At 44.7% G+C, this 16,874-nt stretch overlaps 1 protein-coding gene across 8 annotated transcripts in view; it reads right to left on the reverse strand.

Moving 5' to 3' along the window:
* The window catches only part of LAMA2 (laminin subunit alpha 2), a 1,276,598-nt gene that overhangs the window by 126,025 nt on the left and 1,133,699 nt on the right, over positions 1–16,874 (reverse strand). For all 8 annotated transcript variants that reach the window (XM_063917336.1, XM_063917337.1, XM_063917331.1 and 5 more), the window contains 3 exons: positions 8,855–9,017; positions 7,324–7,468; positions 5,436–5,574 (listed from right to left, as the gene is read on the reverse strand). In XM_063917336.1, the coding sequence (XP_063773406.1) occupies positions 5,436–5,574; positions 7,324–7,468; positions 8,855–9,017 (447 nt within the window). The remainder of the gene's footprint in view (positions 1–5,435; positions 5,575–7,323; positions 7,469–8,854; positions 9,018–16,874) is intronic.

Below are 16,874 nucleotides of genomic sequence, written 5' to 3' on the forward strand. Positions count from 1 at the left end.
AAAAAGAAATAAGGATTGCCACCACTGCATTCTTGTTTATGTAGTCATCCAATGTTAATTCAATGCAGCTGCATACCAATGTGACCAAATAATCAATAGCTAAACTATCGACTGATTACCTTGTGATAGCTACTATGACAGTAAGAGCAAAGATGGCACGATGAGCAGATGATTCGGTGTAGGAGTGGAGGGATCCACACACAGAGAAACAAAAGAAGTGTGTCCCTATGAAGAAAGAGCCCAGGTGGAGCTGGAACAGTAAGACAGTTCAGGTGGGACTGCAGTCAGAGCCCATTGTGCCTGGAGGCTAGTGGGTACTAGGAAGCCAGTGTTCTTACCTGCAGGAGACAGGGAGAACTGTACAGAAGACTGTTTTTGAGAAGCTGTGGCAACCAAGACAAGCCAGGTCAAAGCCTATGGATATACCTGCAAGAAGCAGCCAAGACTTTGAATCTTTGCAGGCATACTAGGCGCCCAGTATAGTAAGGGGTCTAGCAGTGAGTTCGTTTCTTGCAAGGGGCTAGGCTGTTTTTGTTTTGTTTCATGAATGCTGACAATAAATCACCATTACATTTATTCAAATCTGGGAAGCTGTGTGTGGACTCTAATTAAGTACCCAGACACTGCACCACTGACCAATCTACCAAGCTAATTAACCCAGACATGCCAACATGCCATCACAATGCATGTTGCAATGGCGACATTGCTGTTCCAATATACAAAGGCCATCTGGCAATGTCCATCCCTATTATGGCATCTTTGGCACATTCTTCTACCACTTACCCCCTCCCTAGATTTGCCACAGCTGAAACAGAAGTAAACCTCACATATGCAACAAACACATTGGTTCTCCAACAAGGCCGATATAACCAGTAATCAACTTTATCAGCAGGTTAGCTGTCAGCAGAGTATGCATTATTACTGGAAGAAGTGAACTAAACAAGCATTAAAACAAAACATTATACAGTACTGTATACCTATATACAATAAATCATATTAGTCCTATTACTTCCACATTTTGTTTACAATTTAAACAGAGAAAACTCTCATACTATGGAAATGATCATTACAAATAGGTGACCAGAAGGCTCATCACTATCCAAGGGCACCACTACGAATAGGAAACATCATCCCTGACTGGGAACTAAACCATTATTAGTATGGTCCTGGATGCTATTATTAGGCAATGCAGCGGCTTTTGTAGACCTTCTCAGACTGCCAACTATTACTGAGAAAAGGCATACCAAATCGGCTGCTATTAGTGCTTAATCGGGCTGTTTGGTTTTCCTGGCCATCCCAGACAAACAGCTTCCACCAAGTACATTTTTTGCACTACATTCTCTGCAAAGACAGCTACTTACAGTAAGTTACAGTCCACTTTTCTTCAATTAGAATCAAAACCAGCATGGCTGTCTGCAGAAGTCATGGAAATGTAATGGTCTCTGTCACACAACATTACTTTCCAAAAAATCTGCAGGATATTGCTCATATGAAACAATTTACATTTTGCATCAATAGTACATTCAATATATGTATGCATAATCTTTCCCCCTTCCCTCTTTTTTTATACGGATTTTCAGTTATAGAACTTTTTTTTCTTCAACTAACAATGACAGTAACATGCAATCCGTTCATTTTGATGTTTTACAACTCCTGTGTCCTATGATTACAAATTGTCCCACTGTGTATAAATTGTTGATAGAACTCTAAGCATAGGCTGTGTATGGATTTCTGTCTCTCTGAAAACAAACATATCAAGCCGGTACACAGCTGTGTCAGACAGTTACACAACAAATTCATACTCTAGGCAGCAGCATGGGATACGCATGGGGTCAGCGTGACAACTACAGAGAGGTAAGATTGGCTCTCCTGTTACAGAACAGATATAGGAAATGCAGAGTTACTTCATTATAAAGCCTGGACAGGGGTTCTGCAAAAGCAGTCATTACGTAATACAAGCATTCACCTGTGCAGACATGATATACAGATACATTTCAGTTATTATCTTACTTTCAAACTGGGATTAAAGCAACAAAAAGTAAGGATGACTGTAATTGCACCTAAATAGAATGTCATTTACACAGTGCTTAACATATTTTTCATGCTTGAGATGATAAAATATATAAAAATAAAGGCTATTGGAAAGTTCATTGTTCAACAGTGACAGTTTTTTTATTTTATGCATTCTTTTTTTTTTTCATTTTTCACTGAAAGTACAGATTTTTGCTATTTTGCTTTTCACTACATATCCAAGGGGGTTAATTCAATTTGTGGATGTGACATAAGTCCGCACATATATTTGTTATATACAGTATGGTGACCCTCTACATCGATGATTTCTGTGCGTACCTACCTCTATGGGAGTAATGAGGAAATGACAATTTAGCGGCTGCACAAACTGCCATTCCAGAATGCAATGAACAGCACATCGCACCTAAATGAATTGTCCTCAGCACGGATGTTGTAATGTTAGCATACTGCCTCACAGCACAGAGGTCTTCGATCTCCACCAGGGTCCTGTGTGGAGTTTGTATATTCTCTCTGTGCTTGTGTGGGTTTTCTCCAGTGGTGCAAGTGGGCGGGTACGGGTGGGTACGGCGTACCCTTAAGAATTTAGCCGTGGGTACACCGTACCCACCGCCGGCGGGCCGCTGCTCCTCGCCGCTCCCTCCGCTGCTCACCGCCGCTGCTGCGAGGGGAGGAGAGCGCAGCGTTCGCCTCTCCTGCCCCTCAGTGTCTTCCTTCAATTCAGCGCTGGCCCATGAGCCAACCAGAGCACGCGAACCGGCAGCAAAGGCTGCCAGACTGCGAGCTTTGATTGGCTCACGGATCGGCGCTTAATTGAAGGAAGACACCTGCACCACCGCCGGAGACTGAGGGGCAGGAGAGCACTCTCCTCCCCACACACACACACACACACACACACACACACACACACACACACACACACACACACACACACACACCAGCAGCAGCAGAGCGGTGAGCAGCAGGGGAAGGGGGGGAGGGGGCATGTATACCTGGCACTGGGGGCATATCTGGCACTGGAGGGACATGTGTATCTGGAACTGGGGGCATATCTGGCACTGGGGGGACATGTGTATCTGGCACTGGGGGCATATCTGGCACTGGGGGGATATGTGTATCTGGCACTGGGGGCATATCTGGCACTGGGGGGACATGTGTATCTGGCACTGGGGGCATATCTGGCACTGAGGGCATATCTGGCACTGGGGGGACATGTGTATCTAGCACTGGGGGCATATCTGACACTGAGGGCATATCTGGCACTGGGAGGACATGTGTATCTGGCACTGGGGGCATATCTGGCACTGGGGGGGACATGTGTATCTGGCACTGGGGGCATATCTGGCACTGCAGGGACATGTGTATCTGGCACTGGGGGGACATGTGTATCTGGCACTGGGGGCATATCTGGCACTGAGGGCATATCTGGCACTGGGGGGACATGTGTATCTGGCACTGGGGGCATATCTGACATTGAGGGCATATCTGGCACTGAAGGGACATGTGTATCTGGCACTGGGGGCATATCTGGCACTGGGGGGGACATGTGTATCTGGCACGGGGGGCATATCTGGCACTGGGGGACATGTGTATCTGGCACTGGGGGCATATCTGGCACTGAGGGCATATCTGGCACTGGGGGGGCATGTGTATCTGGCACTGGGGGCATATCTGACACTGAGGGCATATCTGGCACTGGGGGGGACATGTGTATCTGGCACTGGGGGCATATCTGGCACTGGGGGGACATGTGTATCTGGCACTGGGGGCATATCTGGCACTGGGGGGACATGTGTATTTGGCACTGGGGGCATATCTGGCACTGAGGGCATTTCTGGCACTGGGGGGACATGTGTATCTGGCACTGGGGGCATATCTGACATTGAGGGCATATCTGGCACTGGAGGGACATGTGTATCTGGCACTGGGGGCATAGCTGGCACTGCGGGGACATGTGTATCTGGCACTGGGGCATATCTGGCACTGCGGGGCATGTGTATCTGGCACTGGGGGCATATCTTACACTGAGGGCATATCTGGCACTGGAGGGACATGTGTATCTGGCACTGGGGGCATATCTGACACTGAGGGCATACTGTATCTGGCACTGGAGGGACATGTGTATCTGGCACTGGGGGCATTTCTGTATCTGGCACTGAGGGCATATCTGGCACTGTGGGGGCATTTTTGTATCTGGCACTGGGGGGCAATGTATATCTGACACTGTGGGGGCATTTGTGTATCTGGCACTGTGAGGCAATGTATATCTGGCATTATGGGGGCATTTGTGTATCTGGCACTGTGGGGCAATGTGTATCTGGCACTGTGAGGCAATGTATATCTGGCACTCTGGGGGCATTTGTGTATCTGGCACTGTGGGGAAATGTGTATCTAGCATTGTGAGGCAATGTATATCTGGCACTCTGGGGGCATTTGTGTGTCTGGCACAGTGAGGCAATGTGTATCTGGCACTGTGGGGCAATGTATATCTGGCACTGTGGGGCAACGTATATCTGGCACTATTGGGGTCATATGTGTATCTGCCCCTCCCCTCATATGTGCATCATGCCCCCATTTTCATTGGCCATGCCCCATGTGGCATTTGACCACACCCATTTTTTGGGCACGCGCGCGCCAAAGGCGGGCACACGCAGTACCTATAAGACATTTTTTCTACTTGCACCACTGGTTTTCTCTGGGTAGTCTGGTTTCCTTCCACAATCCAAAAATATACTTGTAGGTTAACTGTCTGGCTTACTACAATAATGAACCTTAGTGTGTATATGTGGTAGGGAATATAGAGTGTAAGTTCCACTGGGACAGGGACTAATATGAATGATCAAATATTCTCTGTAAAGAGCTGCAAAATATGTGTGCACTAAATAAATACCTGTCATATTACTTTCTTTCACAACACATATCAGAGCATCAAATAAAAAATGTGTATTTCCCTAATCTATCAAAGAGCGTATTCATGTCTATTTCAATCCAAGAAAAAACTGCCATCTTACTCCAAATAAAATAACATATGTAACCACTTTCAAATCATCACTTGTTATCCCCTGCATTAAAAACAGGACCAGTTCTGCAAAATAAAGTTAAAATAATTTCCAAAAGGTGCAGTATAATATTCCTTTGCAAATGGTAAACCCAGCCTTAGCAAATGCAGCCATGGCTGAATTCCACTATGACAGAAACTACAAGCTTGAGGGCTGCTACTGTAGGAAAAGCTTGCTCACTATCTATATACAGTAATTATTTCTTTCCTACAGTGTATAGAATAGTTGTTATGTTTTACTGTATCAAGTATGCTAGTTGGACCCACTGAAATGCATGCTAGATGTACTACTTAAACACAGCAACATGGCTATGGATTCCATGAGACATAGAGGCTTGTTGAAAATTACCTTAGATTTCTGAGTACTGGCAGACCTCCAAAATAGATCTTCTCATTAGCTTTTAGATTAAGGCCAAAGTTACTTCCAGTTGATGTTGAAGTTGTTTTATCCTCCTCGTTGTTTTCCATGTCCACAATGGAAAAGTTGGCTGAAAAAATAAAATGACACTACTGAAAAGAAAAAAATATAATGTAAGTTTGCCAAAGCGAAGTACCAAATCCTGATTAGCCTACAGAAGTGCAGTGGATGTGCATTTAGTGGTTACATCCAGTAGGTTACAAACAGGGTTGGACTGAACCACTGGGGTACAGGGGAAACCCCCGGTGGGCCCCACTAACTGGGTGGCCCCATCTCTTCCTCTAGGGATCAGGTTCCAGGTGTTAACTGGAATTAAACATATGTCACCTTATACTTCACAAGACTATGCATTGGTGCTATTAATCTGGTACATTATTTTTATCAAGGGCCCCAGTCTGTGCATTGGTGCTATTAATCTAGTACATTGTTTTTATCAAGGGCCTCAGTCTGTGCATTGGTGCTATTAATCTGGTAAATTATATTTATCAAGGGCCCCAGTCTGTGCATTGGTGCTATTAATCTGGTACATTATATTTATCAAGGGCCCCAGTCTGTGCATTGGTGCTATTAATCTGGTACATTATATTTATCAAGGGCCCCAGTCTGTGCATTGGTGCTATTAATCTGGTACATTATATTTATCAAGGGCCCCAGTCTGTGCATTGGTGGTATTAATCTGGTAAATTATATTTATCAAGGGCCCCAGTCTGTGCACTCTCCATTGGTTAGGTAAACCAACGTGGGGGATGGCCACACCCCTAAACATGTGCCCCTATCACCGTGCTTCCCCGGTGGGCCCTCCATGCCCCAGTCCGACACTGGTTACACATTAAAAAAGTATCCGTTCTTAAGAAATATGAATAATACATAAATGTTATTTTTCTGTTTTGGGATTACAACACTGTGATCAGTGCTATTACTATTATACGGTTATCTGGAATGACATAGTAGTTGTATTTATAAAACTAATAAATTTTTAGACAAAAATGTTTATTAGACAACATAATACTGTAGGTATAATTAGTTGCAAAGCTGTTGCATATGCAGTATACAAACTTAAAGTACAGTAGAATTTAACAGCAGATGATTATTCTAGTCACACTCAGACATAGGGGGTGATTCAGACCTGATCGGTGCTGTGCATTTTCGCACAGCGGGTGATTAGGTCATAACTGTGCATGCATATGCACCACAATGCGCACGCGCTTCAGACAACAACAAAGGGCTTCGCTGATAAGCGACAGGATGGTGCAAAAACTCTGATCGCAAAGGTGTTCGCAAGGTGATTGACAGGAAGAGGACGTTTATGGGTGGTAACTGACCGTTTACTGGGAGCGTCCGGAAAAACGCAGGCGTTCCCAAACGTTTTCAGAGAGGGTGTGTGACGCCAGCTACAGACCCGATCTGCCTGTTCTCATCGCACTGAAGGAATAAGTCCTGGGCTGCGCAGAGACTGCACACAGTGGATTGTTGCAGCTCGGCGTACACATGGTATCGCACACTTGCACAGCAAATTTACACTCCCCCTGGAGGCAGCGACTATCTGAACTCAGCCCAGCGATCAGATCTGAATCACCCCCTTATTTTGGATGAGCAGTGATTGATCTGTTAGATATAATGATATATTCATGATATGAGCTGTAGTAGGGTTTTTGTTGGGGATTTTTTTTAACACTGAAAAACTACTGAACACATAATTTGAGTGATCAAAGTATGTTTGGGGGATCTATAAATAAGCAACTGCAAAAAAAGTTTTTTTTACAGCTTCTATAAATAGACCATATGAGTACATGAAGTCAGAGTGCACAAGGATACCTACCTTGCTTCTGTATTCTGGAGAGAGTGAAAGATTTCCATTTTCCATCATTATGATTCCTGTTGCTAACTGCAAAGGCCGTCCCTGATCCCAGATCATAGCTAACTTTTACACGTCCATCACTCAACTCGACACTCATGAAATCTTTCTGTTAAAAAATGAAAAGCAAAAGAAGATAGCGGAGGACACATATATCTTTCATAGCTTTTTCGCATAACAAATTCTGTTCTGGAGTGAATGAAAACATAGAGCATATTAATAGGTATCAGCCGACACTGGCTGTAAATATGATTTAGAAAAAGCGAGTTTTAATATTGCAGTGAAACATCTAATAAACTGATTTTTATAGAGAAAACACAAATCTACGGTATCTTAAAAATGGAAACGGAAATAAATACAAAGACATGCATTCTTACAGTATGAAGTCTTATTATGTTGCCTCAGTACTAATCACTTTACACTGTTCAGACAAAGAAGTGCTTGTTATAATGAGGTGAAGAGGTCTCACACAGCAAATGAAGGAGATTAATATTCAAAAGTCAGTATCTTAATGCCAGTCATAGGTATTTACATTGTTGCTATGGTAGATCTAGAGAATTATAATATTTCATTTAAAAAGTGCACAAAACGCATATACAAATGGTTGTTGTAGGCGCAGGTAGCACAATCGCTAAGTGCACCCATTTATTGTACATACAGTGTGTGCTATGCTAATGTGATTTGCACATTGTACAGCTATGTATACTTCAGTCCATACTTGCCTACTGTGATAGGACGCAGGGAAGTTCCACTACATAGACAGATCTTGAGGTCTCTGAAGAGGTACTTAACACTTGCTATGCAGTGAGCTGAGTACAAGCTATAATGCTTGCCTCTTGATCAGGGTAGAAGTGGAAAAGCATTAGTGCTCAGAAGACATTTCTATGATAGTCTTGCAGTTTTTTTTAAGAGACATTTGATATGTGAAGTTGCAGATGAAATATTCTTCTTTGTTGTTGGTAACATTCAGAGGAACCATGCTAGTCTATGCAAGCTGTGTATTTATCTGTCACTGATTGTAATGAAAGTGGGTGACAATATATTAAAACACAAGTTCCAGTCTAGGTGGGTAAAGGGCCTACACACTTACCGATCCGCCGCCAAGCTGCCTGACGGCGGATACGGCCAATGGGTGACCCGGCAGCAGGGGATGGGAGTGACGGGGGCAGTGAAGTTTCTTCACTCCCCCCGTCACCCAGCTCCATAGCACTGCATGCTAATATGGACAATCTCGTCCATATTGGCCTGCATGCATAAGCGACGAGGCACCAACAATTAACGAGCGCGGGGCCGCGCATCGTTAATCATTGGTGCCTTCACACTGCATGATATGAACGAGTTCTCGAGAACGAGAACGTTCATATCGTGCATTTTATCTGCCAGTGTGTAGGGCCCGTAGGACTGACAGGTGTATTTTACTGCCTTCCTATATGAAAATATAAATTGATATTCATTCACATACAGTACATTCTACACTTAAACAGACTTTTCTTACCAAGTCATTTGTTGCTAGATACATAAGCAATGCATTTGCAGAAAATGTTTTGAATTTGAACATTATTGTAGAAATATTAGGGTTCCATCGAACAGGGCGGCTGACCAGGGCATATCCTTCTCCATCAAACTGGACAGTCCCTTCACTGTCTGCAATCTGTGGACTAAAAATAAATTGTTTGTAACCAAAATCATTAGTCGCTAAGACTACCTGCTTTGACAATTTGTGATCAAAGTTTAGACAAAATTCAGTGAAACGTTGCTTAAAGACACAAAAGAAATATTACAGGTTGTATCTTCCATACCAGAAGGATTTTGAATATCAGATTTTTTTGTATTTGGAATATTTACATACCATAATGAGAATTCTTGGGGATGGGACCCAAGTCTTTACACAGAATGTATTTATTAGAGATGAGCGCCTGAAATTTTTCGGGTTTTGTGTTTTGGTTTTGGGTTCGGTTCCGCGGCCGTGTTTTGGGTTCGAACGCGTTTTGGCAAAACCTCACCGAATTTTTTTTGTCGGATTCGGGTGTGTTTTGGATTCGGGTGTTTTTTTCAAAAAACACTAAAAAACAGCTTAAATCATAGAATTTGGGGGTCATTTTGATCCCAAAGTATTATTAACCTCAAAAACCATAATTTACACTCATTTTCAGTCTATTCTGAATACCTCACACCTCACAATATTATTTTTAGTCCTAAAATTTGCACCGAGGTCGCTGTGTGAGTAAGATAAGCGACCCTAGTGGCCGACACAAACACCGGGCCCATCTAGGAGTGGCACTGCAGTGTCACGCAGGATGTCCCTTCCAAAAAACCCTCCCCAAACAGCACATGACGCAAAGAAAAAAAGAGGCGCAATGAGGTAGCTGTGTGAGTAAGATTAGCGACCCTAGTGGCCGACACAAACACCGGGCCCATCTAGGAGTGGCACTGCAGTGTCACGCAGGATGTCCCTTCCAAAAAACCCTCCCCAAACAGCACATGACGCAAAGAAAAAAAGAGGCGCAATGAGGTAGCTGACTGTGTGAGTAAGATTAGCGACCCTAGTGGCCGACACAAACACCGGGCCCATCTAGGAGTGGCACTGCAGTGTCACGCAGGATGTCCCTTCCAAAAAACCCTCCCCAATCAGCACATGATGCAAAGAAAAAGAAAAGAAAAAAGAGGTGCAAGATGGAATTGTCCTTGGGCCCTCCCACCCACCCTTATGTTGTATAAACAAAACAGGACATGCACACTTTAACCAACCCATCATTTCAGTGACAGGGTCTGCCACACGACTGTGACTGAAATGACGGGTTGGTTTGGACCCCCCCCAAAAAAGAAGCAATTAATCTCTCCTTGCACAAACTGGCTCTACAGAGGCAAGATGTCCACCTCATCTTCACCCTCCGATATATCACCGTGTACATCCCCCTCCTCACAGATTATCAATTCGTCCCCACTGGAATCCACCATCTCAGCTCCCTGTGTACTTTGTGGAGGCAATTGCTGCTGGTCAATGTCTCCGCGGAGGAATTGATTATAATTCATTTTAATGAACATCATCTTCTCCACATTTTCTGGATGTAACCTCGTACGCCGATTGCTGACAAGGTGAGCGGCGGCACTAAACACTCTTTCGGAGTACACACTTGTGGGAGGGCAACTTAGGTAGAATAAAGCCAGTTTGTGCAAGGGCCTCCAAATTGCCTCTTTTTCCTGCCAGTATAAGTACGGACTGTGTGACGTGCCTACTTGGATGCGGTCACTCATATAATCCTCCACCATTCTATCAATGTTGAGAGAATCATATGCAGTGACAGTAGACGACATGTCCGTAATCGTTGTCAGGTCCTTCAGTCCGGACCAGATGTCAGCATCAGCAGTCGCTCCAGACTGCCCTGCATCACCGCCAGCGGGTGGGCTCGGAATTCTGAGCCTTTTCCTCGCACCCCCAGTTGCGGGAGAATGTGAAGGAGGAGATGTTGACAGGTCGCGTTCCGCTTGACTTGACAATTTTGTCACCAGCAGGTCTTTCAACCCCAGCAGACCTGTGTCTGCCGGAAAGAGAGATCCAAGGTAGGCTTTAAATCTAGGATCGAGCACGGTGGCCAAAATGTAGTGCTCTGATTTCAACAGATTGACCACCCGTGAATCCTTGTTAAGCGAATTAAGGGCTGCATCCACAAGTCCCACATGCCTAGCGGAATCGCTCCCTTTTAGCTCCTTCTTCAATGCCTCCAGCTTCTTCTGCAAAAGCCTGATGAGGGGAATGACCTGACTCAGGCTGGCAGTGTCTGAACTGACTTCACGTGTGGCAAGTTCAAAGGGCATCAGAACCTTGCACAACGTTGAAATCATTCTCCACTGCACTTGAGACAGGTGCATTCCACCTACTATATCGTGCTCAATTGTATAGGCTTGAATGGCCTTTTGCTGCTCCTCCAACCTCTGAAGCATATAGAGGGTTGAATTCCACCTCGTTACCACTTCTTGCTTCAGATGATGGCAGGGCAGGTTCAGTAGTTTTTGGTGGTGCTCCAGTCTTCTGTACGTGGTGCCTGTACGCCGAAAGTGTCCCGCAATTTTTCTGGCCACCGACAGCATCTCTTGCACGCCCCTGTCGTTTTTTAAAAAATTCTGCACCACCAAATTCAAGGTATGTGCAAAACATGGGACGTGCTGGAATTTGCCCATATTTAATGCACACACAATATTGCTGGCGTTGTCCGATGCCACAAATCCACAGGAGAGTCCAATTGGGGTAAGCCATTCCGCGATGATCTTCCTCAGTTGCCGTAAGAGGTTTTCAGCTGTGTGCGTATTCTGGAAAGCGGTGATACAAAGCGTAGCCTGCCTAGGAAAGAGTTGGCGTTTGCGAGATGCTGCTACTGGTGCCGCCGCTGCTGTTCTTGCGGCGGGAGTCCATACATCTACCCAGTGGGCTGTCACAGTCATATAGTCCTGACCCTGCCCTGCTCCACTTGTCCACATGTCCGTGGTTAAGTGGACATTGGGTACAACTGCATTTTTTAGGACACTGGTGAGTCTTTTTCTGACGTCCGTGTACATTCTCGGTATCGCCTGCCTAGAGAAGTGGAACCTAGATGGTATTTGGTAACGGGGGCACACTGCCTCAATAAATTGTCTAGTTCCCTGTGAACTAACGGCGGATACCGGACGCACGTCTAACACCAACATAGTTGTCAAGGACTCAGTTATCCGCTTTGCAGTAGGATGACTGCTGTGATATTTCATCTTCCTCGCAAAGGACTGTTGAACAGTCAATTGCTTACTGGAAGTAGTACAAGTGGGCTTACGACTTCCCCTCTGGGATGACCATCGACTCCCAGCGGCAACAACAGCAGCGCCAGCAGCAGTAGGCGTTACACGCAAGGATGCATCGGAGGAATCCCAGGCAGGAGAGGACTCGTCAGAATTGCCAGTGACATGGCCTGCAGGACTATTGGCATTCCTGGGGAAGGAGGAAATTGACACTGAGGGAGTTGGTGGGGTGGTTTGCGTGAGCTTGGTTACAAGAGGAAGGGATTTACTGGTCAGTGGACTGCTTCCGCTGTCACCCAAAGTTTTTGAACTTGTCACTGACTTATTATGAATGCGCTGCAGGTGACGTATAAGGGAGGATGTTCCGAGGTGGTTAACGTCCTTACCCCTACTTAATACAGCTTGACAAAGGGAACACACGGCTTGACACCTGTTGTCCGCATTTCTGGTGAAATACCTCCACACCGAAGAGCTGATTTTTTTGGTATTTTCACCTGGCATGTCAACGGCCATATTCCTCCCACGGACAACAGGTGTCTCCCCGGGTGCCTGACTTAAACAAACCACCTCACCATCAGAATCCTCCTGGTCAATTTCCTCCCCAGCGCCAGCAACACCCATATCCTCCTCATCCTGGTGTACTTCAACACTGACATCTTCAATCTGACTATCAGGAACTGGACTGCGGGTGCTCCTTCCAGCACTTGCAGGGGGCGTGCAAATGGTGGAAGGCGCATGCTCTTCACGTCCAGTGTTGGGAAGGTCAGGCATCGCAACCGACACAATTGGACTCTCCTTGTGGATTTGGGATTTCGAAGAATGCACAGTTCTTTGCTGTGCTGCTTTTGCCAGCTTGAGTCTTTTCAGTTTTCTAGCGAGAGGCTGAGTGCTTCCATCCTCATGTGAAGCTGAACCACTAGCCATGAACATAGGCCAGGGCCTCAGCCGTTCCTTGCCACTCCGTGTGGTAAATGGCATATTGGCAAGTTTACGCTTCTCCTCCGACAATTTTATTTTAGGTTTTGGAGTCCTTTTTTTACTGATATTTGGTGTTTTGGATTTGACATGCTCTGTACTATGACATTGGGCATCGGCCTTGGCAGACGACGTTGCTGGCATTTCATCGTCTCGGCCATGACTAGTGGCAGCAGCTTCAGCACGAGGTGGAAGTGGATCTTGATCTTTCCCTAATTTTGGAACCTCAACATTTTTGTTCTCCATATTTTAATAGGCACAACTAAAAGGCACCTCAGGTAAACAATGGAGATGGATGGATTGGATACTAGTATACAATTATGGACGGGCTGCCGAGTGCCGACACAGAGGTAGCCACAGCCGTGAACTACCGCACTGTACTGTGTCTGCTGCTAATATAGACTGGTTGATAAAGAGATAGTATACTCGTAACTAGTATGTATGTATAAAGAAAGAAAAAAAAACCACGGTTAGGTGGTATATACAATTATGGACGGGCTGCCGAGTGCCGACACAGAGGTAGCCACAGCCGTGAACTACCGCACTGTACTGTGTCTGCTGCTAATATAGACTGGTTGATAAAGAGATAGTATACTCGTAACTAGTATGTATGTATAAAGAAAGAAAAAAAAAACCACGGTTAGGTGGTATATACAATTATGGATGGGCTGCCGAGTGCCGACACAGAGGTAGCCACAGCCGTGAACTACCGCACTGTACTGTGTCTGCTGCTAATATATAGACTGGTTGATAAAGAGATAGTATACTCGTAACTAGTATGTATGTATAAAGAAAGAAAAAAAAACCACGGTTAGGTGGTATATACAATTATGGACGGGCTGCCGAGTGCCGACACAGAGGTAGCCACAGCCGTGAACTACCGCACTGTACTGTGTCTGCTGCTAATATAGACTGGTTGATAAAGAGATAGTATACTCGTAACTAGTATGTATGTATAAAGAAAGAAAAAAAAACCACGGTTAGGTGGTATATACAATTATGGACGGGCTGCCGAGTGCCGACACAGAGGTAGCCACAGCCGTGAACTACCGCACTGTACTGTGTCTGCTGCTAATATATAGACTGGTTGATAAAGAGATAGTATACTCGTAACTAGTATGTATGTATAAAGAAAGAAAAAAAAACCACGGTTAGGTGGTATATACATTATGGACGGGCTGCCGAGTGCCGACACAGGGGGAGCCACAGCCGTGAACTACCGCACTGTACTGTGTCTGCTGCTAATATATAGACTGGTTGATAAAGAGATAGTATACTCGTAACTAGTATGTATGTATAAAGAAAGAAAAAAAAACCACGGTTAGGTGGTATATACAATTATGGACGGGCTGCCGAGTGCCGACACAGAGGTAGCCACAGCCGTGAACTACCGCACTGTACTGTGTCTGCTGCTAATATAGACTGGTTGATAAAGAGATAGTATACTCGTAACTAGTATGTATGTATAAAGAAAGAAAAAAAAACCACGGTTAGGTGGTATATACAATTATGGACGGGCTGCCGAGTGCCGACACAGAGGTAGCCACAGCCGTGAACTACCGCACTGTACTGTGTCTGCTGCTAATATATAGACTGGTTGATAAAGAGATAGTATACTCGTAACTAGTATGTATGTATAAAGAAAGAAAAAAAAACCACGGTTAGGTGGTATATACAATTATGGACGGGCTGCCGAGTGCCGACACAGAGGTAGCCACAGCCGTGAACTACCGCACTGTACTGTGTCTGCTGCTAATATATAGACTGGTTGATAAAGAGATAGTATACTCGTAACTAGTATGTATGTATAAAGAAAGAAAAAAAAACCACGGTTAGGTGGTATATACAATTATGGACGGGCTGCCGAGTGCCGACACAGAGGTAGCCACAGCCGTGAACTACCGCACTGTACTGTGTCTGCTGCTAATATATAGACTGGTTGATAAAGAGATAGTATACTCGTAACTAGTATGTATGTATAAAGAAAGAAAAAAAAACCACGGTTAGGTGGTATATACAATTATGGACGGGCTGCCGAGTGCCGACACAGAGGTAGCCACAGCCGTGAACTACCGCACTGTACTGTGTCTGCTGCTAATATAGACTGGTTGATAAAGAGATAGTATACTCGTAACTAGTATGTATGTATAAAGAAAGAATAAAAAACCACGGTTAGGTGGTATATACAATTATGGACGGGCTGCCGAGTGCCGACACAGAGGTAGCCACAGCCGTGAACTACCGCACTGTACTGTGTCTGCTGCTAATATAGACTGGTTGATAAAGAGATAGTATACTACTAATATTATATATACTGGTGGTCAGGTCACTGGTCACTAGTCACACTGGCAGTGGCACTCCTGCAGCAAAAGTGTGCACTGTTTAATTTTACTATAATATTATGTACTCCTGGCTCCTGCTATAACCTATAACTGGCACTGCAGTAGTGCTCCCCAGTCTCCCCCACAATTATAAGCTGTGTGAGCTGAGCAGTCAGACAGATATATAATATATATAGATGATGCAGCACACTGGCCTGAGCCTGAGCAGTGCACACAGATATGGTATGTGACTGACTGAGTCACTGTGTGTATCGCTTTTTTCAGGCAGAGAACGGATATATTAAATAAACTGCACTGTGTGTCTGGTGGTCACTCACTATATAATATATTATGTACTCCTGGCTCCTGCTATAACCTATAACTGGCACTGCAGTAGTGCTCCCCAGTCTCCCCCACAATTATAAGCTGTGTGAGCTGAGCAGTCAGACAGATATATATAATATTATATATAGATAATAGATGATGCAGCACACTGGCCTGAGCCTGAGCAGTGCACACAGATATGGTATGTGACTGAGTCACTGTGTGCTGTGTATCGCTTTTTTCAGGCAGAGAACGGATTATAAATAAAACTGGTGGTCACTATCAGCAAAACTCTGCACTGTACACTACTGAGTACTCCTAATGCTCCCCAAAATTAGTAAATCAAGTGTCTCTCTAATCTATTCTAAACGGAGAGGACGCCAGCCACGTCCTCTCCCTATCAATCTCAATGCACGTGTGAAAATGGCGGCGACGCGCGGCTCCTTATATAGAATCCGAGTCTCGCGATAGAATCCGAGCCTCGCGAGAATCCGACAGCGTCATGATGACGTTCGGGCGCGCTCGGGTTAACCGAGCAAGGCGGGAAGATCCGAGTCGCTCGGACCCGTGAAAAAAAACATGAAGTTCTGGCGGGTTCGGATTCAGAGAAACCGAACCCGCTCATCTCTAGTATTTATGTGTCATATACAACTCATACACACAGCCTGAAGGTAGTTTTATACAATATTTTTAATAATTTTGTGCAAGAAACAAAGTTTGTGTACATTGAACCATCTAAAATCAAAGGTGTCTTGCTCGAAAAATTCTGTATTTCGGAATTTTGGATAAGGGAGACTCACCCTGTATTTCATATTGTAAAAAACATCTTGTGGAACTATATTTTCAACTTTGTGCTAGATAATTCATTTTGCAGTGCTCACATGGGGGTTGGGATGTACCAAACCTCCTAAAGGTTGTAGAAGTTTCCCATAGCAAACAATCAGACTCTTCCTATCATTTTACTATTGATAATTGCTAGCTGCAAACAACTTCTATAATGATCCACTCTTTCGGGCTGTATTCAATAACTGTCGGAAGATGCCATCTTGTCGGAAAGACGGCAGCTTCCGACAGATTTCTGTCGGAAGGGGTTCTGATCTATTCATAGAGAGCAGTTTTTTTCCCGAC

This window comes from Pseudophryne corroboree, chromosome 4, assembly GCF_028390025.1.
Source record: "Pseudophryne corroboree isolate aPseCor3 chromosome 4, aPseCor3.hap2, whole genome shotgun sequence".
Lineage (NCBI taxonomy): Eukaryota > Metazoa > Chordata > Amphibia > Anura > Myobatrachidae > Pseudophryne > Pseudophryne corroboree.